Genomic DNA, 22,667 nt, shown 5'->3' on the forward strand with positions numbered 1-22,667 from the left:
TAAAGTGAAATGATGTAAAGTGATGTGAAAGTCATGTGAAAGTGATACGAAGTGGGTCCGCCTCGACCATAAGTGATTTTTGCCTTGAATAGGTGCTCCATCTTACTTATGACTTAAGCGCGATGACTCAAGACCAATTTCACCTATTTGTTCTAGACATATCACCATCATAAAATCGCATTACTCAGCGAAATCCATTCATTAGGAAGATGGTAGATAGACAGAACATGTAGACAGACGACCAAAAAAACAATGAAAAAAAAAAAAAAAAAAAGCCCGATCCCCCAACTAGAAAAGTCTTGCCCGGCCCGGCCTTGTTTATTCTTTCGCTTTTCTTCTTTCCTTGTAGTCCCATTCTTAGCTGCTCTCTTGGTATTTATATTGCCTTATTTTCACCAGTTACGCTGGCTGGCTGGCTGGCCGCGTGAAAGCGTGCATGAAAGAGGTGAGGATGCAGTACCAAGAAATTCCCGCCGCGGGTGGGGCGGAGCGGAGCGGAGCGGAAGAGCGTGGACAGGAGTATCATGGGGCATTCAGCTCGATACAGGGCCCGGCGACAACCTCTCTAGCATTTTTGCCGCAAACAGCACTCATCAGTCACCGTTGAAATCCTGGAATGAATGTCTTCCTGTCCCCTGACTTTCCAATTCTCATGGCAGGTATCCGAGCTCATAGCTAATATCAAGCACTCATGAACCTCCAAACGAAGGTCTTTCGTACTCTTTCTCCGCGAAGCCCCTCTCCCACAACCCTCACCCCTCAATCTAACACAACCGCCTCAACTCTTCCCCCCACCTCCTTACCTCGTGTACAGTCACTCCCCATTGCTCCTCTAACAGTCCACCCTCCCTTAACACTCCTTCTAATTCCTCGTCACCCATACTTAGGAACGCCTGCTCCAACATCTCTCCGTCCACTACCCGGAATGGCTCATCCTTCTCTAGCACCTCAGTCTTCCACGCCCGGAATTTACTCCACGGCATATACCCCGGGGCCTGCACTCGGTTTGCCAATGTAGACTGTAATGTCAAAAGCACGTTCAGAAAAGCTGGATTGATGGTGGCCAGCATGTATATCGCACCCTCGATAGTCGCGAGGAACACCCGTGGGGTAACCAGCGGCCCCTTTCGGGGTATCTTGGAAGCGACCTGCTTCTTCGATCCATCGAAAAGCCGATCATCTGAGTCCGAAAACTCGGTTGCCTCCTCGGAGCCCATTGTGTGGTGATTCCTGCTCTCCCTCGCTGGCGCTGGAGATTGTGCCAAGGGGACAATCTTGTTGACAACCTCCCCCAGGCGGAATTCTCCCGTAACTTCCAGCCGGCGGCTAGCATAGCCCAGTCCATCACCACCGTCACCCTGACGGAGCATGGTTAAGTTGCCTTCCATGTCGGCAACAACCCATTCATTTTCATTTATCCATGAAGTGGCCGACGACCAGAGTGTAGCAAAATGGCGGGATATCTCACGGAAAACATATCCTGTTTCGGAAGAGTTATCGCGGGCGATTTGGAGGATGGACAAGGATTTCATTAGATCTGCGACGGCGATCATAGGGGCAGAGCGCTCGGTGCGGGGCGTTACGGCAAGAGAAAGCGGGTTTGTCGACGTGCGGTACGCGGCCAGTTTTTCCAGTCTGAGTGATGGGTCTCCTCTTGTTGATGAGGCCACGAGGCCGTAGAGAACGACCTGGACGCGCCCGTTAGCTACAAAGCCTCAATGAAGGACTGCCGACTCACCGTTTTCACCAAGCCCGCCACAATTTGGCCTTCGTACATGGCTAGACTTCGACAGGCCCCCTTGACCGTGATTTGAGTAATTTCCTTCAGCCTTTTTTCTTTATTCACCTCATAAACCAGTATTCGACCTCTCAGACATTCCTCCTGACCAGGTTCTCTTTCCTCTAGAAGGCTTGTCCCTACCACAAACATCTCCCCGTAGTCGCTCTCTGCCTCGAAAGAACCTGCTGCGACAATACACTCTACCAACTCGTTGTCACGCAGATCTATCGAGTCCAATTGCTTGAAGCTCACTTCATCAGCGATCTTGACGGAGCTCATTATTATTTCCGCGCCGCCCTCGATGGTTCGACTGACGCAGCCCATCGCGAATATCTTGGCCTGCACTTCGTAGGTGAGACACCTGACCGTTTCGTGAACGGGGAGCGTCTGCAATTGAGTTGTCCTCTCCTTGCCGATCAAGGCCAGCTTGAGCTCGCTGGGAGTTGCTATGGCGATGGCCTCGGGATATGCTTCCGAATTGAAGCTACAGACGCGAGATGCACTATCAGCGTTTACAGCCGAATAAATAATGATACCTTCAGAAGAATATATCAAGGAAGGTTGCTCGCATGAGGCGAATATGTTGGACAGTCCTGAGCGGCTGTCCCTAGGTAGTTGCTTAAAGAATACAGGTTCTGTCCCAAGTAAGATCCTCGTCATGTCGGACAGAGAATTATTTGAAAGGTCAAACGAATATGACAGGACCGTGCCATCGGCCATTGCAACAAACAAGGTCGGAGGGGCGTCAGGCAGGACGTCAGCAACCAGAACTGATCGTGGAATATCTGTTCCAGGGGTGCCAAGTGGTTGTGAAAGGAGGATATCGAGCGAATGTAGGTCAAGGACAGCAACGGAGGCGGTTTGCCAGAATGAGACAATACATACGTTGCTCTGCGTGTCTGGAACTGTCACGCCCGAGATTTGCGAGTCGGTTGGGAAGGTCTTTGAAACGGTGGGTTTAGCGTCACTAGTCGCGGCGTGGAAAACATGGAGAGTGTGGCCACCTTCGACCAGGAGAAGATGGACCGAGTTTGCACTTGCAGCTGTTATCTTCGCCGCCGCGTCGGGCGGTTTCCATTCCAGCGTCAGCATACCGGATTCAAGATCTGTAATACGGAGACCAGTCTCGTAAACTTGAACCAGCTTTCGGTCGGGAATATTTGCCGCGAGGAGGGTGGGTTGGGAGAATTCGAGGTGATAAAAGTCGTCCACTTCTTCAACTGAAGCTTCTGCGTCAAATTTGAATATTCGTGTCTCGTTGACGAAAGAGACCAGTAAAGTGTCTTGAATGTCGCCCAGGCCTGTCGAGCTCAAGCCCCATAGATCAATAATGTGAGATAGTTCGCCAATCGTGCCAATCTCTTCCAGACCAACACCACTCCTAACACTTCGAATGGAACCATCCTGCCAAGCGCCAGAAGCTGTCACTATCCTAGCCTGGCCGGACGAGAACTCGGGAGCCGCGCCGCCTTCAGCGCCTCGACCTAGATCCATGATGGTGAAATCCAGGATAGGGGCAATATTGGGGAGGGTCTGAACAATGCGAACACCTTCCTCCTCGATATGGACAACCTGGGAATCGCCCGCATGCGACCCGACGAAGACATAGCCGTCATCGAGATATATCAAACAAGAAGCCTTTGAGGTAACACCGACAGGATCCAATCTCCATGATATCACTTCGGAAAAGCTAGTCTCGATCATCAAAAAGAACAATTTGCCGTAGTCATCTGCGAGGAGCCACCGTTGATCGTCGATTTTGGTCCAACAGGCCCAGATGGTCGAGCTGTCCTCCAGGGGCTGGGTAACGACACTAGTCAAGTCACGGTCGACGTAGCGAATAGCGTGGTCGCCGAGAATCAGGAAGCCCCCGTACGGTACAGGTACGGGGATGAGATGGCTCACGCCCTTGTCGAGCTGATCACCCTTCAATTCGGCTACTGTCTCCAGGTCCGCAGATGCTTGGTCTCCACCAGAACGATACTTGAGCTCTTTCAGCACCAGTTGTGGGTTCTCCAAATTGTCTTCCCACAAGATTGCCAGCCTCGGATTGTCTTTGGAGTCGGGGTCCATTTCCAGAAAAGTAGACGATCTCGTCAGCAACTCCGGGACCCTGACCTGGACCGGCTCGCCGAGAGCTCCGACCTGGGTACTGGAAGTGTTTTCTCTTTTGATCCGTTTGTTGGAAGGTTGTACGAAAGGCAAAACTGATATTACTCCATCGTATAGCTCCAGCGTCATGAACCGCCGCGTAGGGTCAACGTGGCATCTATCCACCTCTTGCGAGCTGCGAAGGACCTTGTCTGCCAGATCCACATAGCTTTGCTCTGTTTGTAGCTGTTTTGTCTGCGGGTTCCATGAACAGGTGAAGTATTGGTAGCGATCTGTCCCGACGAAGAGGTGGTCGGTCTTGGAAGATTCTGGGCGGAGCTTCTCGAGGATGGTGATGTAGCCATAGACGGTCTTCGTGTGCAGCAAGGTCAAGCCTTCCGGTCCTTGCTCGAATATTTGGAGTCGGTTTGCTTTCCTAGAACATACGTTTAGCACACAGCCTGCGGGCGACACAGTGGTTGAAAGAACGCTCACGCGACAATTAGTGTGTCAATAGTAGGCTCTAAGAAATTCAACTTGATGGCATGGCGTACACCGCTTGGGGGGTGGATTGGTACAATATAAGACATTGTCAATGTGGTTTGATAAGTCGTGGTTGCGATCTGATGGAGGGGCAGCACATTCGCAAATCATCTCCCACGGCAAGGCAGCGATGGTAAGCGTCAAGGAATAGCGCAGGCCAACAGAAGGCAAGTTGTGAAAATCAACCTGGTGCGCTTGTTGCAGGACGAACCCTCAGCCTCGAGAGGCCAGGATCATAAGTGGCTGTCAATTGGTCCTGGGGTGAATGACACCGCAGACAATACCGAGTAAGTTGCAGACTTGGAGATAGGCATTTACCGCTCCCGGCTTAGGGTGATGCCGCCCTATTTTCACCCCCACAGCCTCGCGTCTTGTGTGGCCCGTGAGGTTGCATGGGGGCCAGAACGGCAACATCACCGAACGAGACCTCATCTCAAAGTCTCGCTTTAACGGCGATCTATTTTCAAGTACTACTTATTATCAATCAGCCCAGTCATCGACCAAAGTCAATCCAGCGACCGAGTCACCTCCCCACTCAAGCGAGTTCCTTCTTCAAGAACTGGTTTTCCTGCAGCGCTGATTATGTCTATGTCTACGTTGGGACCGCGGAATGTTTTTCTCCCAATAGCAAGCCACAGTGCAACGATAGCTCCAAAAAGTCCCACTAAAACAACACTGGACCAATTCATGGTAGAAACTTCGGTCGGGATAAAGGTAGGGAAACAGTTGAAAATGACAATCGCCGTTACTGCAATGGGAGAGAAGATGTTGCAAAAAAGCTCAAAGTGTCCTAAGTTCAGGGCTGGGGTAGGCAGGATCGAGCGGCCGCGGAACAGCAAAATGCCCTGAGGGATGGAGTACGTTATATTCTGATGAGAACAATTAGTACCTAGTTACGAGCATGGTCAAGAGTAAGCGGAAAGGCCGAGGAAACAGACCAGTTACATGACAGCTGATGTGACAATAGAATTGAAGGCGGTCGTCGAGGCGATGAAGAGCAGCCCGTATATCCAGACGAAGACGATGGACAAAACAGTCGCACGGAGAGGGGTCTATGTGCGAGGGTCGATCTTGCTGAAGTAGTTTGAAAAGGGGAGACCGTTCTGCATATTGGTTAAGTAGTCAGTAAATGGCTTGACCAAAATTCAACCACGAGCAGAAACGGTCAGGCACTTACATCTCGAGAAAATGCCCATGTCATTCTTCCGCAAGTCACCCATTGCGGAGTAATGCACACTGTTTATTACATATCAGCTCCGTTTCCAACTCCCCCCCAGAAAATGGGTGCCCCTACTTGTATAGATGATGGTAATCCAGACCAACATAAATGTGGCGACTCCCTTGCTGCCGGTGACTTGATAGAACAGTTGGATCGAAGGTAGGACCGAGCTGGTCACAGCCTCCATGTCGAGCATTGTGAACATCATCACAGTCAACAAGGGCACGGTGGTGACAACTCCGATGGCGAGAGTGGTGTTCCTGCTCCCTAGTTAGCGGATGTCTAGCATTCTGTGCACTGAAATCGTGTCACATACAGGCACTCTGGAAGAAGCCGACCCGGCTGATGCATTTCCTCGGCGATATGGATGGGGGCGTCTGTGCCGACATATGCAAAACTATCGTCAGGCGCATCTTGTTAGACCTTAAGCTCTGTATTAGCAATGTGTGGCACTCACAGAGCATTCCCGATACCCAAGAACCATGCCACACCGTCTGCCCAACCGCTTGTTCCTTGATTTCGGACCAGGACAGTCTCCCCGGACACAAAACTCTTCTTCATGGCGAGAAGGATGAAAACATATGACGAAGTCAGTGATGGACATGAACAGCACAAACTGCGCCACATGTGGGATGATCTTGGGGAAGAAGATGACTGGACCAACTGAGGATGGACGATTGGTTAGACTGACTTCGGCTTTTTGGAACCCATTATTTGTCGGCTCTGGCTTAGATGGTTATATCTGAGCGATGATCTGAGTCAAATCCTAAATGGCATAGCTTGTGTTGGACCTTCCTTGACCTTCCCTAAGTAGGCATTGTAACCTCTTGTGCCGCGCGAGGCTGTGTAGCTCCAAGGAAGCACACCACTGGTAAGTGACACGGGTGGGAGATGTGGGCCCTTCATTGTCCACGCGTTTTGGTTGATCTGTCGAACACTCTAGCCAGGCAAAGCTCAATACACTCTTTGTGCTTCCAGATTCAGAGTCTTCTCGGTATGATTGGATAGTCGGGCTACCTCTGCGCTGAGTCAGAGAGGCTTCATTAAAACATAACTGCACCAAGAATGTTCCCTCGCTGAGCTGATGTTGGCGATATTGTCAATTTCAAGCCCGCTTCCTCTTCCTAGTTCCGCCTTCTAAGGAAGCCATGAGATGCATTTTAACACATTCAGAGTTTGTTTTGGGTGTCTTTTTGTCGCCTTGTGTGTTGTGGCATGGGGGCTGTCCAAATTCAGGAAACGTGTTCGCGGCCAAGTTCACTCAGTAACACATTCGTGTCTCGCTGAGGAGGCTTCATCACTCAAATCGACCAGAGTAGCAACACTGGACTATGGCAAAATCACCCCTCACAAAGCCCTGCCACTCCACGATGAACCATCATGGCCGCGGGCTTGGAAACCTGGACCATGGCAAATGACTATGGGAATTGGCAAGCTCAATGTTGACGACTGGATCATATACGACAACCTTTTCCTCGATGAGCATAAACAAAAGTTGGAGAGGTTACAAGATCCAGAGGTTCGCCCCATCATCTTTCAACACCAGGACGGCACCTATGAGGCAAGCAAAGAGGCCTTGGGGATTATTATCCGTTACATTACTACTCGATACCCGGATATATTCAAAGTCGAAGGCGACTATCTCCATATACCCTCACTAGGAGAATTATATCGAATACAGGAACCGTTTGACCGGCATCCTTTGGAGGTCGCCGGCCTGATAGTGTATGAGGATGTGTAGTCCTGCTAAAGGGACAGAATGACATGTATTATCTGTAAGTACTGTGCTTCAGCGATGCAAATGACCCATTGCCTACGAACCCTTATGAAAAGACCCAGAGCTGAGCAAACCTTGAATTCTTTAGGGAAGCTTGCTTTCTCTCCTTCCCCTTGGCTGGCGCTTGAAAGAGCGAATCGGCTATCCGATGTTTAAGATGCACCAGGCAGTTCCTCACTGGAAGGAGAAACTACGACGGCCCATGGAAGGGTATGGTAACCCGCTCGACCCCCATCTAATTCTCGCTTTTTCTTCTCGGATCTAAAATACCGTCGTTTAGATTCTTCCTCAGGTTGAAAGAAGGTGGAGGAGTCCAGCGCAACAATCAGTTTATTCAAACAACCCCGGCAATTTATCACCCAGAACCCCTGGATGAATATCCCGTCTGCACATATATCGACCAAGCTCACATCCGTATAGAGCTGCAGAGCCTGATGAGGATGCCGGAGACACAGGGATTGCTGTTTACCATCCACCCGTGGGTGCTGCCAGTTAAAGACCTCGCAAACGAGCCACACAACCTGGAATCGTTATGGAGTCATGCGCGCAGCTTTCCCAAGACTTTCTCAAGCTAAAGCTCAGGCATTTATGGGGCAACGTCTTGGATGAGTTTGCGCAGAAGACTCTGGGGAAGGAGGCTCCGGATCCTCATCTGGCGCCTCCGTCGTCATCTTATCCTTATCTTCGTGTCTCATGCATCTTGTCACTTCTCTAATAATCAGGTTGTCGGTGTTACCTTTTGAGCGCCAACACGGTATTATCGAGAGTTTCTGAGGATCACGAGTCGATGGCAACTCCGGCAGTGAGGGGATCTAGGTCAAGGACAGGCTGCTTGACCTGTCGAAGGAGACATAAAAAATGCGACGAGCGGAAACCGTACTGCGTGAAATGCGAGAAGAATGCTCTTGCTTGTGAGGGATACTGCCAAATGGCCATCTGGAAGCCTCATCTGCTGAGAAACGAGAGGAACCAACACAGGCAACTACCGCCCACACCTGTTTTCTCACCAAGCCTTCGAGATGCTTATATGTCCCTAGGCGCAAGATCTCCTCCGTCACCGAGTCTAAAGGCGACGAAAGCGATATTGTCGATGTTATTTGCGTCTCCTCGCCTGGCTCGACTCCCATTAGATCTCCCTTTACAGCCCCTTCTCCCTCTGATCAGGCGTCGCAGATCTCACCCTTCGATGGTGACAACTCTGTCTACTCCCCAGCTGTTTCTCTATCCGAGCGCCGAACTCTACCTTTACAAACTCATGTCCCCGGTGTTCGACGTAAAACACCAACGCTCAATTTCATGAAATCTCTGCCTTTGCCGCTTCTGGATCCAGGCCAGGACAAGCTTGATGGAGAAGCAGAGCCCCCGGCTTCTTACTCAAAGCCGCCCACTGCCATACCGACCCCAACAATTCCCTACATGATCCATGGCATCGAAACTGCTCTAGAGCACGAACTCTTTCACCATTACATCAACTTTGTGCCCCAAGCCTTCTCCCTGGCCACCATTCGAAGCGCTCCGTTTCACTCTATTTTGATCCCACAGGTTCTTCGCGATCGAGGGCTATTGTATACACTGCTCAGCATTGCCGCAACCCATCTGCTGAACCTAGACTATTCCGACATGAGCGAACCACGACAGAGATCAATCAAGAGCACACGATGGCAATTGCGTGGCAAAGCTCTGAAATGCCACGTGGAGAAAGTGGCGGCTGTGTCAGTGCTGGCTGTGTCAGTGCCGGCGTTTTCGGATTCGAGCGTCCAAGTCAAATTAGATGTTGCTTTGGCGAGCACTCTTATGCTTCTACAACTGGACTGCCTTGACAGTGGCAAGGACGGCCATTGGCGTCTTCACTTGTTCGCCGCATCAGAGCTTGCTCGTCAACGGGTCAAGGAAGGTTGGAGCAACATGGACGCTGACGGAACACCCACAAACTCGAGAGACGACAAGACTGTGGTCCGTTTCTTCCTCGATTTATATCGCTACGACGATGTGCTCGCTTGCGTAACGCTCGACGAACACCCGTGCCCGATCGACCCGGTCTCCTCGTCCGAGAAAACCGGGAGCTACAGTCCTCTGCCTCAAACTTATCATAGCTTACTCTCTATTTTGACGCAGATTGTGGAACTTCGCCGGCGGGCTCTGCCCGAGCTGTCGTTGGACCAAACCTCTTTTGACCGAAATCTCGCAGATGTAAACACCGATGAATTCACGAAAAGTTTGGAGCTTTGTACACTGATTCAAAACTGGAAGATCAAGCCCGATTCACAAGGAGACATGATCCTAGGCGAAGTTTACCGTCGGGCCTGCTTTATCTTTCTTTATCTCACCACTTATCCGTACGACATCGCTGATGCAAAGGTCAAATGTGCTCTCGAAGAAGGGCTGGCACATCTGGATCTTCTTGCCTCACATGAAATTGCTCTTAAATGCGCGACCTTTCCGCTCTTTATCTTTGGCATAGCAGCCTTGCAGCATGACCAACAAGACATGGTTACCAAGGTTCTCGACCTTAGTTTCCGTCAGTCCGGCATTGGCAACGTCAAGGAAGTCCTCACTTTTCTCAAAGAATGGCGGATTCGAGGATACGACCAGAATAATCTGACTTTTTGGCTGTGGGAGGACGAGATCAGAGCCAGACAGATGTATCTGTTTCTGGTGTGATGTGAGTGCAACAGGTGACCAATGACCATTCATTAGATATCCGCCTTCAGCACGAAGCGATACGAACAATCACCTTGACTCAATCTTCGCAACGCCTCGCCGGCGTCCTTCATCGGAAGTATCTCGATCCAAGCTCGAATATTCTTTTCGGCGACAAACTCGAGCATGTCTCTCATCTGTCTGCTGCTGCCAATCATGGAACCCACGATTGACTTGTTGGCCCCGACCAGGATACCTGGAGGAACCTCTGGAAGATTCTGCTCGCCCACACCGACCAAGGCGAACTGGCCGCCAACGTCGAGCAACTGAAGGTACTTCTCCAAAGGCATATTATTGGCGAATGCCGTCGAGATGATGAGGTCCAACGAATTTTTGTTTTGCTCCGCCCATTCCACTTCATTTGTGATTACAATGAAACCGGTGGCTCCCATCTTCGCTGCGCCTGCCTGTTTCCGCGGGCTGTGTGAGATCGCCGTCACCTCAGCGCCCATGGCAGAAGCGAATAAGACGGCAACATGGCCCAGCCCCCCGATTCCGACAACGCCTACTCTCTTTCCAGGTCCAACGCCTGCCGTCCTCAAAGGGCTAAACACAGTCAGACCTGCGCAGAGCATGGGCGCGGCATGTTCGGGCGGCAAAACAGGGGGAATCGGAAAGACAAAGTCTCGATGGCACCGTTTGTAATTGGCGTATCCGCCATATGATCTGGATCCGTCGGGATATTTGGAGTTGTATGTCTCAACCAGGTCAGGCTACATGTAGGGCAAAGTCGGTCTCATCGTTCCAGCAATTCACCAATGTGACATATGCGGCTTTTGGATTGACCGTACACAATAGTTTTCTCGATTGCTGTGACACAGCCTACAGGAACCACATGTTGCTGAAAGAACTCCCACCCCAACCAGCTGTCCGATCTGGAATTTGGATGTGTCAACCAATCCCCCAATGCGAACTATCTTGCCCACGATCTCATGACCTGGGATGACTGGATATATTGTTTCTCGCTGTTATTTTTATGTTATATTAGCAAAACTGTTGTTGCATGCTTGATGTCGCGGACTGGAGATGGGACAAGAAAATATCAGAAAATATCCACCCAGCCATCATTCCCTGCCCCAGCGCGGGCGGTCAGCAAGTCGCTGGCACAGACGCCGCAATATCGGATTTTGACGTCGATTTCGTGCTTCCCAAAGGGCACAGCATCACATTCGATGAGTTTAGGACTGGACCAGGCGGAGGGTGAGGTGATGGCGTATCCTGTGAATGAACACTTATTAATCATGAAGTCCTTGCGGCGATCTAGGCCGATCCAACAATGTACCCTTGAAGGAACCAGACGACATTGTTGCGGTTAAAATATCAGTTAAGTCCAGAGGCTTTGTCGCAGGCAAATCGGTTGAAATGGAAGCAACGTGACAAGACAACGATTACTGGCAGAGCACACATTCTGTCCGTCTGCTCTCGCCTCGAGCTGTAAACTATCTATATATACAGTCCGTCATACTGCTCGGGCTTAGCCTGGTCATGCTTTTAACCGGCGACGTTTGAAAATTATCGCCTTCGGCAAGCGAGACAAGTAGATTCATGATTGTAATTCTGGAAGGGCTGTCATCTCCGTTGTGGGCCCCAACTCCAGGTAGATCTGAGATACTATTCCATTCTTGGGTGTGCGAACCGCGATTGCCGATGGGCGGGTCGCATCTTCTTAAAGCAACATCGATAGGTGAGGGTGAACTGATGATAAAGAAACGACTTGTTCAGCGTACTTGTCACATGAAGAATCGGACTAATTAGACTGAACGGTTGCCGCCCGAGGACCCGAGGAGATTTTTCACCATGGCTACCACCACGACTACTACCACCAAGGCAGCACCGAATACATTACAACTGCCTCCTCCCAGTGTCAAGCATGGCGGAGTCACCATCTCCTACGAACGTCTCAATGAGGGTTACTACAAGCGATGGAGCCCTCGCAAACGGTCCCAACTGAACGTCTCGCCCCCACAGCTGAACAACCGAGTTTAGCGTCACAGATGCTCGGAACTAATTCGTCTGTCTCCAGCAACGTATGGCCATCTTCTTCTCTTAAAGATTGATTGGGACTTGACGCCGAATTCGAGTGTCTCTTCATGCGTTGACTCACTTTGTTTTTTTGTTCTGTGCTGACTCAAGCTCTCTGCGCCATTTAGCCCATGCTCGGCTAGGTCGACTTCAAAGATCCTCGCGTCGTGCTTGATCCGACCGCTCCACGCGTGGAAGGGGGGTAGCTGCTCAAGAAGGGTGCTCGATGTCACCGTTACTACGTGCAAAGTCAATCCAAACACTCCCAAAGTTCCAGGATCCTACGTAGGGTACGAAGCGCGATCTCTACAGTCCAGGAGCTAAGTTGGACGTTGCGAACTATGGTCTCGGCCTCGGCACTATCGAACCAATCCTATGTAGTCACGCTACCTCTTCCATCCAACCCAGATTTCCTCTACCGATTTCTTGACTAGCTCCAGTTTCTCCCATACAAGTTTCATGTCACAGGCAAGCTCCATTCATACACCCGTACAACTTATCGGTGAGCGACATGGCTGATTTCCCCCCCTAAACGGGCACATCCGTCAATGGTCCAATCCCTTCCTGTCAAGCCCCCTCGCATTAAATCTCTTAGCGAGAATCTGGTATCGACAGACCGAATACAGTAGCGAACTCGGACTCGAATCCATCGAATATGAGTATTCATGGAATCCTCACGTAGAGGTATGTCTCCGCCTAAGTAAGATCTGGAGTCTTCGTGTGTGTGAGGAAGATCGTTCGGCTGTCTCTCTCTCTCTCTCTCTTTCTTTAGCAATGTGATGTTGGTACAGGTCGCCATTCCATATCCGTGAGAAACATTGCTCATTACGCCTGATATCATGATGGGTTGCTGGCCGCCGCTGGCTCATAATGTTCCCGAGTCGCTCAAGCACCACACATGATCTCCTGTAGGTCTTAAGGTCGGCGGTATCACTAAATGCGCCGACCAGCCTTAAAAATGCACACCAAAGAAATACCCGCCCCAGCTTTCACCCACCACATCTCGCCTTATGATGTCCCAGCTTTGTCAACGCACAGCCACCACCATTCCAATGTCTGATATCCCTTTGATCCATCATCCATCTTTGCAAAACCGGACTGTATGCACCACTGCATGATGAGTTCCACCTCAGCTTCATCAGGCACAAATCCAAAAGCCCTTGAAATGTCCAGGGCCGACACACCCGGCATTTGTGAGACGAGCCCGATCACGCCAACAAGAAGCATGTGCCAAAGTGTCATTTGCACATTTCCATGAATGTCAACCCACACTGGGATTTTACCACTGGGTTCATCTGCATCCCCGCGCGGGACAGCGATCCGGCGTGCTTGTGACTCGCCAGAGATGGAATCTCCAAAAAGATATTCCTTCGTCGGCGTGAGCTCGATGCTGAAACCTAACAGTTTCTTGTCCATGTTCTTGGTCCGATACCCTATACGTTCGTGATCTATGCCATAGCGAGTCTTTGGCACGTCCGCACCTGGGCGGAGCTTGACTCGTCCTGATGCCATCAGGTTCAGCACTGCCACCATCTCTCCATCAGAAACAGGGCCCTCTTTGTCAACCACGACAGTATTTCCCCTAGCGAACTCGCGGTCAAGGACTTCCGATTTATATCTGACGGCACGACGCAGTACATTTGGAGTGACCGTGCTGCGCTCCTCAAATCGTTCAAAGAACTTTCGGTGAGCTTCCCAACTGCGAATGCTCGGTCCTTGCTCCGATGGACGATCATTGAGTCTCCGCTGAATGATTTTCTCCTCCTGCAGCAATTTTAGTGCACGGGAAAGGAGCACGTCGCATTCCATTGGACTTAAGGCAAGGGTGGACAGTTTGGCGTGGGCCAATTCTGGATTGAAAACGGATTCTGGAGTGAAAATGGTCGCGAGCACCCATGATTTAGCAAGCCGAAGGTCTGCTTTGGCCATCTCAAGTTCGAAGCCATGTTGATACCGAAGGTTACCGGGCTGCACTGAGGAATGGGGATATGTGCCGAAAACTGAGCACTTTGCGACATCCTCTTTGACATTCATCGTGGTGTTATTCCATACGACATTGTGGAAACATTTGGGTTGAGTGAATTCCAAGGCATAGGTGTCGAGCAGCTCATCCCGATTAGCTGGAAGGTCTGCAATCCGCTTCAAATTAAAATGGTCGAGGTTCTTCAATGCCCACTCAACAATCGCTCCCCAGTCCGTGGCGTTGACGCCCTCGAAGGCGACGGACGATACCTCGCCCGCTTGTAGTGCTTTCAAGTACTTCGACTGCAGGTCCGCCGTAAGACTCTGTATATCCGAACTGTATCTGTTTGATAGCGTATTCCAGCGAGCTTTGATAATCTCTTCCTTTTGATTGGGGAAGAGCGTCATGACAACTTCCCAGTTGACGAGGCTTTCGATACCGCCTGCTAATGTCCGAACGACAATGACAGCAACGGCAATTCGGGAAATCATCTCTTCTGGCATCGTATGCAGCCACCTCGCACTTCGGCGGACCTTTTGGATTGTGGCATTGAAAGCCGAAACTGCCCTACGTCTCGAAGGAGTAGCCGCTGAGCCTCCTACGCCTTTCCTGCGCCGTTTAGATGGAGGTGGCGGGAAGAAGCCATGGCCATTTTCAGAGATTCTGCGCTTAGTCCCTCTATTTGATCGTCGAGGGCCTCGTCCAGGGGAAAGTGGTGGCATCAAGTGCAAGTCTGCCTCGTTGACTGCTGCAATTCGGGAGGTGATACCGGGCGATGCATTTAGGGCGAGCACAAATGTTGGCCATGATTCAACAGGCGGATAAGCAATCTCGAGCTCGATTCCATCCTCATCGAATTGCACAAGTCCCTTAAACTCGACTGCTAAGGGAAGAGCTGTCCGCGCATACAATGCATTTGGGACCAGATGATTGATGAAGGCGAACTTAGAGCGCTTTGACTGAGCGGTGTCCGGTTCCTGTTCTTCCCAGGCACGAACCCCTTCGACCTCACAGGCAAAGCGTTGCCAGTCGACATCGTCAGCTTGAAATGCATCATAGTCCAACTTGAGATTGGGACATTGCAGGATATCCTGCAAGGAGGAGGGGAAATTTCGCCATATGATTGATCTACCGGCTGGCTGAGTGCGTGGCTCTTCAAACCTTCGCCGGTGCCGAGATAGTAGAAAGGCGCTAGATTTCCAAGGATTCGCATCGGAAGTATCGGAGCGCAATGCACTCACGGGACATTCCTTCCTCCACTCATGGAGATGCACAACTGGAAGCGAGCCCAGCGACGGAACTTTCAATGTGAGGAAACTGGTTGCAGGGTCCTCTGGAACCGGTGGGAGAGAGGGTGTGGTTGTTCTTGTGCGGCTTCGAGCACGCCTGCTAATACTGGAGGCGATAGTTCCATCTATTCCCGCCGACGATGCATGTCGGCTCCTCGGTGGCCGTTCTGCAACCTCAGGCGTCCTGGTTGGAGCCCTTTTATTGACGAGGGGAATACGGTAGCCTTCATCTTTCCATTCGGGAGGAATATAGTCAGTGGGTTCCGCGTTGATAATCTTCTGCTTCACGTCCTCGACTGACTGCGATGAACTGTCGATGTGTGGCAGAAAGATGACCGAACGCTTAACCATGGTTCCAGACTTTCCTCGGAATGCGAACATGACCTGCTTTAGTCTTTGCGAGTCGTTTAAAGACTTGATTGCTGCTTTGATGGTCTTGAGCCCGGGTCGACCTTCTTCTCCAGCCTCTTGCCAGCGAGGCAACGAGATTCGTCTCAGTGCCGATGGATCGTTTGGCACAACCCCTGACGTTTCCTGAACCAACTCAAGAATAATTCTCTGACAGAGAACATTGGCGCCTTGAACATAGCGTTGCTGAACATAGCGTTGCCTTTCTTGGCCGTGTCGGTCCTTTGGTCGCGATTCCTCTCCCGAGTTCCCGGCTTCAATAGACGCAGCTCTTGTTCTGCCTGCTTCAGAAGCACGTTTTTTGATACGGGGCTTTGGTGGGACGGGACTTTCCTGCGAGACACGGTCCTTCATCTCTGCTGCCAGATTGTTCTCTTGCGGTTCACCGCTCACAGAAGGATTTCCAGATACAGCAACTTCGACGATCTCCTCCGATAGTTGACGTGACAACAGAGTCCCGACGTGCTGTGCTTCCTCTGGTCGGACTGTCGCGGCTTCTGTCGCTTCGACCCTATAGTTACCATCGGGATCCATCTGTTTATTGCTGGCAGGAGAGGGCTGTATGCAATGAGAGATTCGAGTTAGGGCCATATCTGAATATGAGATGACTCCGGATTGCTGCTCCTCCGTAGGCTTGTGTTCAATAGACGAAGCTGATGATGCATCCACAGCTGATACTTCAGATCTTCGACTAAGGGACTCATCCTGATTGCGAAGTTCAAAATCTGCAGGGATGACTTCGGAAGACACATTTTGAGTTTCAGAGAGACGAAAATTATGGCTTTGATCTGATTGCAACAAGTCCATCGCTTTCTGTGTCAGCTTCCGATTTCTGGAAGATCTGATTCGAGGGCTTTCGGTGATGTCAAGCTTCGACCTCGGTGACGGTGGTATTTCTGGGCCGCTGCTTTGTCTCTGAGTAGTCCGTTGTGAGCCTCTCCTGCTTCGACCATTGTCAAGTCCTGCTTCTTTGGAGGAGAGAGTCTCATTTATCGAGGCAGGAGACGACGCTCTAGTCTCCAGAACATGCTTGCGAGGAAGTCCTTCTTCTTCATCAGTAGTGGCCATTAATATGTCCGCTGAAAGTTCAATATCGGTTGAACTTGGAAGTAGGGGAGGTAATGTTGTCGAAAGAGCTGGTTTTTCATAGAAGACGCCCAGCCGCGGCCCTAGTTTCCTCTTTCCTTCGGCCTCACTGAGTGCGACCTGTCTCGGGCGCTTCAATCTTCTGGGCGTATGTGGTACAGAAGGCTCTTTGGAAGGAAGGTTGGGGTAATATCTTCTGAACATGGAGCTGTGTGATACACTGGAGGAGATGAAGCGAAACGGGTAGACAATGTTCCTGTCACTGAAGTCGACTGATTTTAAGCGTGGAGTTCTCACGATCATTCTCTGGGCTAATCTCTGGTTGTTGTCAGAGCGTAACCCTTTGGGAGACATATAGACCCCATCTGACGATCGCCCAAGAACGACTCTTGTCGAACGAATCCAGGCGTCGTTGATATCTTGTGGAAGCCCAGGGATCGGCAATCCAGCCTGCAAAGCCTGCACCAGGGTATTATCGAAGTCCTGCGGACGGCGGGCGTATAGCGCAATGGCCGAGGGATCTTGTGCGGTCCCTTTTTTAAGATCGTCGTGATTTGCACCGGCATCCAGTCTAGCTTGCTTAAACTGCATCCGCCAGAACTTTTCTGTACCTCGCATGTACTTGCGAGGACGACCAATTGCAATTTTCTCCTCGTCGTCGGAATCTCGGAGGCGTTTAGGCAGTCGTCGCGTTGGCTTAGTGTGCTGACCGGGAGGTAAGCGACGAGGCGCCTGGTTCCTGGGGCTGGACAAAGCTGGACCGTCGTCACGTAGTTTTATAGTCAAGTTCGTCCCTCGTCTGACAATGGACGGTTCTCCATTCCGCTTTTTAACATCTCCAGGTGCAACAGCTTCTATCAAATCAGAAAAGGTGGCCTCGCCGTTCCTTAGTTGGACGGCCGGCGGGCTTTGCAACGGAAACCCAAACTCATCAATATCGACAGAATCTGAAGAGGTTCCGTCACCATCAAAGCCAACATCCTTTTCTGCCAGCTTTTCCATGATTTGAGGAGCAGCTGGAATTTCAGAGGGGTCAAGACCGCATCCTGCCACTCTTTGCCGAAAGGCGTCCCACGAGTAATGAACATACTGAGCGACCCCGTCATACCTCACAGTAGTTCGGACAATAGCCAGGTGTCGCAAATGTTGTGGCTGAATGACAAGTGATTCGCATGAAACTCGGAGGAGAAGAGACTCTAACTGACGACGCACAAAATCGCCAGTGATCATTTGGCGCGCATTCTGCAAATTTTTAGTATCACGGCAAAAACAGAGGAGCTGAAGACTTACCAGATTTGTCAGACCATCCGGACCTGCAAATCGAACAGCATCAACTAGAACATTAGGCATTAGGCGATCAGGGTTCCATCTGGCAGGTCTGTACACAGCTTCGAGGGAATCTTCATTTGCCTCCTCGACCGTAGGAAGTGCGACGTTGTGGTCGTTGTGGTCGTTCCGGTCTTCGGAGTCAACGGCAGATGCTAGTTCCTCAATTGTTTGGTTTAAAGACAAGCTCTCCGTGTCAAAGTTCTCTAGGTCGGCCGCGTCGGCTCGGCGCAAAAGCTGAACGAATTGTCGCAGGTCGCCAGACGTCGCAGAAGGTCCGATGGCAGTTCGAACTCTTTTGACACACTTCATCTTCTCGAGCCGACGGATAATTTTGGAAAGGATGGCCGACTCTGCTGAAGACCTTAGGCTCAAATTTTCCGCTAGACTCGTCTGAGACATGAGGCTGTGGTCTTCCAACACCTCAAAGATTCTGCGGACGACATCGCGCAAAGTAGAACCATGTTGTGGTAGGCTGTGCAGTTTATGGAATGGCTCGGCGTCTACTGCATTATGGCGGGCAAACTTTCTTAGGGTGAGGCGGCTTGTCCGATTACCATGGCGGAATACAGTCGCCTTGGTAATGTAGCCTTTGGTTTGCAAAGCATCCGTCCGCTTTGGTACGGAGCGTTTATCCTGACCGGTGGCTCTGACAAGGTCCCCCTGGAGAATGCCAGTTGATCTTGCTGCGGCGATATGAGACAGGAGTTCGAACTCAAGAGGCACAACCTTGCTGCTATCTGGAGGATGGCCACATATAGCCTGATAGATTCGTGCCTCGTTAACAGAGATTCGTGGACCTTTGGCAACATAGGCTTTCTTGGAACTCGGTCGCTTGTTTGGTGTTGGGCTGGCGAGGTGCGAACCGTCCGACTCGGCCTCATCCTCGGCTGGCTTCTGCCTGTTGTTGAGACCAAGGTCCAGGTAGCGGGGAAACTGAATCTCGACTTCGGCCAACGGTGTCTTGTTGTATCGTCGATTGTCGCCGATGGAGACATCAGGATGCCGACCTAGCCATAACCAAATCTTGGAAAGGAGAGGGCGGTCAACTGTGACACTTGGGCATGGATCGGGTCCATCAACGGGCGCATTTGCTTCTGAGTCATCTTCGGGTTCGTCGTAGAATGAAGAGACGAAGAGTGCAATATCATTGATGGTTACGCCTGCGCATAAACCTGCAAGTTAGCATTCGCTGGACATCGTTGATGTCGTGAAGGAGATGCATAGATGTGGGGCGGACGCAGTGGTGAAGAATGAGGCTTGATCATCGCCACTGGAACCTCGGATCCTGCAGCTTCGGGATGAAAATGCACGCGAAACCAACTGACCTTGACTTCCGCTGACGGCAATTTCCTCGAGCAGAAACTCGATCAAATCGTCCAGGCCCTTCGCCATCGTCTGAACCCCATCTCATGATGCGGTGAGCAACTAGTGGAGAAACTTGGTTGCTTAATTCAAAGGATCTTCGACTTGGTGACTTTTTTTTTCTTTCTCCGTCGTTCACATTCCGCTCCTTGGATTTTTGACTGTGGCCTTGGCAGACGCGATCTTGTCGCTGATTGGCCCCAGCCATCACCGCCTTGGTGAAGCCCTTTCTGGTCCTACCGAGTACAAATTATTATTATTATTACAACGCAATTAGTACCCTCCGGTTCTAGATGAGTGTAATCAATCGCAAAGATTAATGCTAGATCTGTCCAGGATCCGCATCTCCCTCCAGTGACACTGTCTACATCGAACAGGTCCTAAGCCGGGACTGTATCATGGAACCCCTGCCATTGGCGGCATATAAGACCCAGCAAGAGAACAACGCAACATCCTTAAAAGTCAGGAATTTCTCTATGATCCATCTAAAAGGCAATGTGGTCTGTTGTATTTGGCCAGCCTTGAGTGAACATGCCACTGCGAGTCGAGAGACTGTCTCTTCCACTATTTTTTCCCTCAATGCCTCGATCCCATCCTTGTCACAGACTTTCTCTGGCTGCAATCCCGCACTTTCCCCCTCCCAAACTCCTCCATGTTGGATAAAGCAAGCAGACTCCCGATTCCTTGCATTTTTGGGAACAAGTGCGAAGACTGGAGAATAGCCAAAAGTGCTGAAACCTGCCCCCCCACACCGACGGTACTTCGAAAGCCGTAGGTCGGCCAGATATGGTGAGAGACGAGTTGATGTACAAAGGGCCGCACGAGGTGCTTCTGGTGACAGCAAATGTGCTGAGCGAGAGTTCGCGCGACCTGGAGTTGGAACTTTGATACGGCATTAGGACGCCGCTCCTCTGGACGGTCCGTATCGCCGGTTGCCGCGTTGCTTTTGCGGCTTGGACACCGTGCTCCAGCCATCTTCTTCCAGCTCTGTAGCAGTGCTGGCTGCGGGAGGCTGGGCCGCCGGTACATTCCTCCAAGAGCCGTTGGTCTTCGCAGAAGTAGGGGTCTGCACAATTTCCTTAGGCTTAACTGCTTTGTCGTTCATTGGTTGAGGCTGTTCTTCACCCTCATCATCGTTTTCATCATCTGCAACCATGTCGTTCATGCCCGAGTCAGCACGGCGGAGGATGTCAAATTTTGGCGTAGATTGTGCGTTGTCCTCGCCGTTCTCTTTCGCGGCGTTGGGGTCCTTGGGCTCTTTGGGTTCCTTGCTCTCCTTGCCGGTCGTTTCCTTGACTCGCTCTTTATCCGACTCAGCTTTTTCCTTTGCCAGTCTCTTTTCCTCGGCTCTTTCAGCCTTTGCCTTTTCCTCGGCTTCCCTTTTCTGCCGGATCGCAAGTTGGCGCTTTTGTTCAACTTCCTTCTCTTTGGACGCCGTGTCAACCGGACGAGCTGCTCCAAAGGGGCTCGATTTGGAATCTGCAATCGGAACCGGGGATGCTACCGGTTCCGTTTCGGAAACAGTTCTCTTCTGCAGATTCAGTTTCGGCCTGGTCGCTGGAGCGGGCGGCGCCGCAGGAGAGGAAGGCTCGCTGGCTTCGGGAGTCGGGGCTTTGGCGGTATCAGGCCTCATTCGAGCGCGCCATTGACTATCAAGTTCGGATGCAGTCGGCTGTCGCTCAGGAGGGGGGCGTTCAGCATATTCGCGTCTTGGGGGTCGAGACCCGTCTTGTGATCTCCCCTCGCCCCAGGATGGCGAGTTCTTGCGGAAGCCGTAGCCTTCCTTGCTTCCTTGTCTACCACCCTCACGCAGACTTGTGGGTCCAGGGGTGACCGGTGATAACGGACCTTTTCTTTCCCAATTCGAGAAGTCCCGGACCTTTCCATCTCCTTCCCCAAACCCACGCCGATGGCCTCGTTCGCCGTGGCCCCTCTCACTGCCAGCGTCTGACATGTTGTCAAAGCTTCGGCCTCCATACCCTCCTGGCCTGTCGGAAACTCTGCGTTGACCCGGCAAATCTGGAAGAGGTCCTTTTCTTGACCAGTCACTGAAGTCCCGGGTCTCATGTCTCTCCTTTGCTAGCCAGAGAGTCAGTTCAACTCACAGAAGGGACTCGGAGGTAACTCACGTGGTTCTGCAACGCTGATACGGACCTGACGACCTGCCAGGTTACTGCCGCTGAGAGCCAACGCAGCCTTAAGACCATCCAACGTTGCAAATTCAACGTAACCGAATCCTTTAGGCTTGCGATCTTGCTTGTCTTCAACAATGCGGACATTTGTGACCTGACAATCTCTAAAGAAGTCATTTATATCTCCCTGCGTAGCGTCGAATGATAGATTCGCAAGATGTGCGGTGAATGGCGGCTGCGTGGGAAGGGGGAGTTGTTCTCTAGCGGGGAATGTGTCGCGGCGCTCTGTTGTTGGTGACAGTCTCTGGTCAGCAATCTGCCGTGCTGGGTGATCTAACAATGACTAACCTGCATAACCATTGCCCATGCCAGTAGTGGTGCTGAATGCTCGTCGTTCTGACCCATAGCTTGGTCTTGCGTCGGAGGCTGTTGTTTCACAGATATGTCAGTATCCATTACCCCATGGTCCTTTCATCAGCCAGTACGCAGGGTGCTCACTAGGGAGGGGCATATCCTCCATCTCATCTGCCCAAGAGCCATAGTCTACCAACAGTTAGCATCTCAGCTCGGCTGCACTCAACCTAGGGTGGAACGCACTCTCGTCCTGCAAAAAAGTCCCTAGGGACATTTTTTGGTTCTTTTTGGGAGCTAGTCGATGTCAGCAGATGGATCTCGCGACAACAGCCGTGGCGAAGGCTACGCGCTGAATGTCGCCATGTGCTCATACCCATGATTGCGAAATCTCAGCAGGCGCACTAAATGGGTACGTCCGCTGGTGGATTCGAAAATACGAGTCGGATGTCGCAGCCCAAGCACGTCGTTGAACGCACTTCGACCAGACAGAGGCGTGAAATTGATGTTGTTTGATAGCAGACGAGGTGCAGCGCCTTTTGGATGTCGGCGCAGTGGATGTGTACGAAAGTCTTGAAAGATTTGCGGGTGGTAGGAGAGACTCTGCAGGCAAGT

The 22,667-nt window shown here is 51.3% G+C and overlaps 8 protein-coding genes across 8 annotated transcripts; 2 read left to right on the forward strand and 6 right to left on the reverse strand.

The window, feature by feature from the left end:
- Positions 1 to 764: 764 nt before the first annotated feature.
- Positions 765 to 4,461, reverse strand: A1O5_12545 (uncharacterized protein; the record flags this gene model as incomplete). The annotated part of the gene is made up of 3 exons (XM_007753114.1): positions 765 to 1,688; positions 1,739 to 4,307; positions 4,367 to 4,461. The coding sequence occupies 3 exons, from the start codon at positions 4,459 to 4,461 to the stop codon at positions 765 to 767; spliced, it is 3,588 nt and encodes a 1,195-aa protein (XP_007751304.1).
- Positions 4,462 to 4,932: 471 nt separating this feature from the next.
- A1O5_12546 (uncharacterized protein) lies at positions 4,933 to 5,463 on the reverse strand (the record flags this gene model as incomplete). The annotated part of the gene is made up of 2 exons (XM_007753115.1): positions 4,933 to 5,283; positions 5,365 to 5,463. Coding segments are annotated over 2 exons (450 nt in total), but the record flags the coding sequence as incomplete, so codon positions are not given.
- A 3-nt stretch (positions 5,464 to 5,466) lies between these two features.
- A1O5_12547 (uncharacterized protein) lies at positions 5,467 to 6,194 on the reverse strand (the record flags this gene model as incomplete). Its single annotated transcript, XM_007753116.1, has 5 exons — positions 5,467 to 5,517; positions 5,592 to 5,650; positions 5,709 to 5,893; positions 5,950 to 6,030; positions 6,091 to 6,194. 5 exons carry the CDS (start codon positions 6,192 to 6,194, stop codon positions 5,467 to 5,469), a joined length of 480 nt encoding a protein of 159 aa, XP_007751306.1.
- Positions 6,195 to 7,047: 853 nt separating this feature from the next.
- On the forward strand, positions 7,048 to 7,374 carry A1O5_12548 (uncharacterized protein; the record flags this gene model as incomplete). The annotated part of the gene is made up of 1 exon (XM_007753117.1): positions 7,048 to 7,374. One exon carries the CDS (start codon positions 7,048 to 7,050, stop codon positions 7,372 to 7,374), a length of 327 nt encoding a protein of 108 aa, XP_007751307.1.
- Positions 7,375 to 8,826: 1,452 nt separating this feature from the next.
- A1O5_12549 (uncharacterized protein) lies at positions 8,827 to 10,071 on the forward strand (the record flags this gene model as incomplete). Its single annotated transcript, XM_007753118.1, has 1 exon — positions 8,827 to 10,071. One exon carries the CDS (start codon positions 8,827 to 8,829, stop codon positions 10,069 to 10,071), a length of 1,245 nt encoding a protein of 414 aa, XP_007751308.1.
- A 32-nt stretch (positions 10,072 to 10,103) lies between these two features.
- A1O5_12550 (uncharacterized protein) lies at positions 10,104 to 11,353 on the reverse strand (the record flags this gene model as incomplete). The annotated part of the gene is made up of 3 exons (XM_007753119.1): positions 10,104 to 10,823; positions 10,902 to 11,075; positions 11,168 to 11,353. 3 exons carry the CDS (start codon positions 11,351 to 11,353, stop codon positions 10,104 to 10,106), a joined length of 1,080 nt encoding a protein of 359 aa, XP_007751309.1.
- Positions 11,354 to 13,140: 1,787 nt separating this feature from the next.
- A1O5_12551 (uncharacterized protein) lies at positions 13,141 to 19,599 on the reverse strand (the record flags this gene model as incomplete). Its single annotated transcript, XM_007753120.1, has 3 exons — positions 13,141 to 18,120; positions 18,169 to 19,367; positions 19,533 to 19,599. The coding sequence occupies 3 exons, from the start codon at positions 19,597 to 19,599 to the stop codon at positions 13,141 to 13,143; spliced, it is 6,246 nt and encodes a 2,081-aa protein (XP_007751310.1).
- Positions 19,600 to 20,464: 865 nt separating this feature from the next.
- A1O5_12552 (uncharacterized protein) lies at positions 20,465 to 22,329 on the reverse strand (the record flags this gene model as incomplete). Its single annotated transcript, XM_007753121.1, has 5 exons — positions 20,465 to 21,648; positions 21,699 to 21,986; positions 22,050 to 22,127; positions 22,200 to 22,244; positions 22,299 to 22,329. 5 exons carry the CDS (start codon positions 22,327 to 22,329, stop codon positions 20,465 to 20,467), a joined length of 1,626 nt encoding a protein of 541 aa, XP_007751311.1.
- Positions 22,330 to 22,667: the final 338 nt, after the last annotated feature.

This window comes from Cladophialophora psammophila, assembly GCF_000585535.1.
Source record: "Cladophialophora psammophila CBS 110553 chromosome Unknown aczJe-supercont1.35, whole genome shotgun sequence".
NCBI classification, from domain to species: domain Eukaryota; kingdom Fungi; phylum Ascomycota; class Eurotiomycetes; order Chaetothyriales; family Herpotrichiellaceae; genus Cladophialophora; species Cladophialophora psammophila.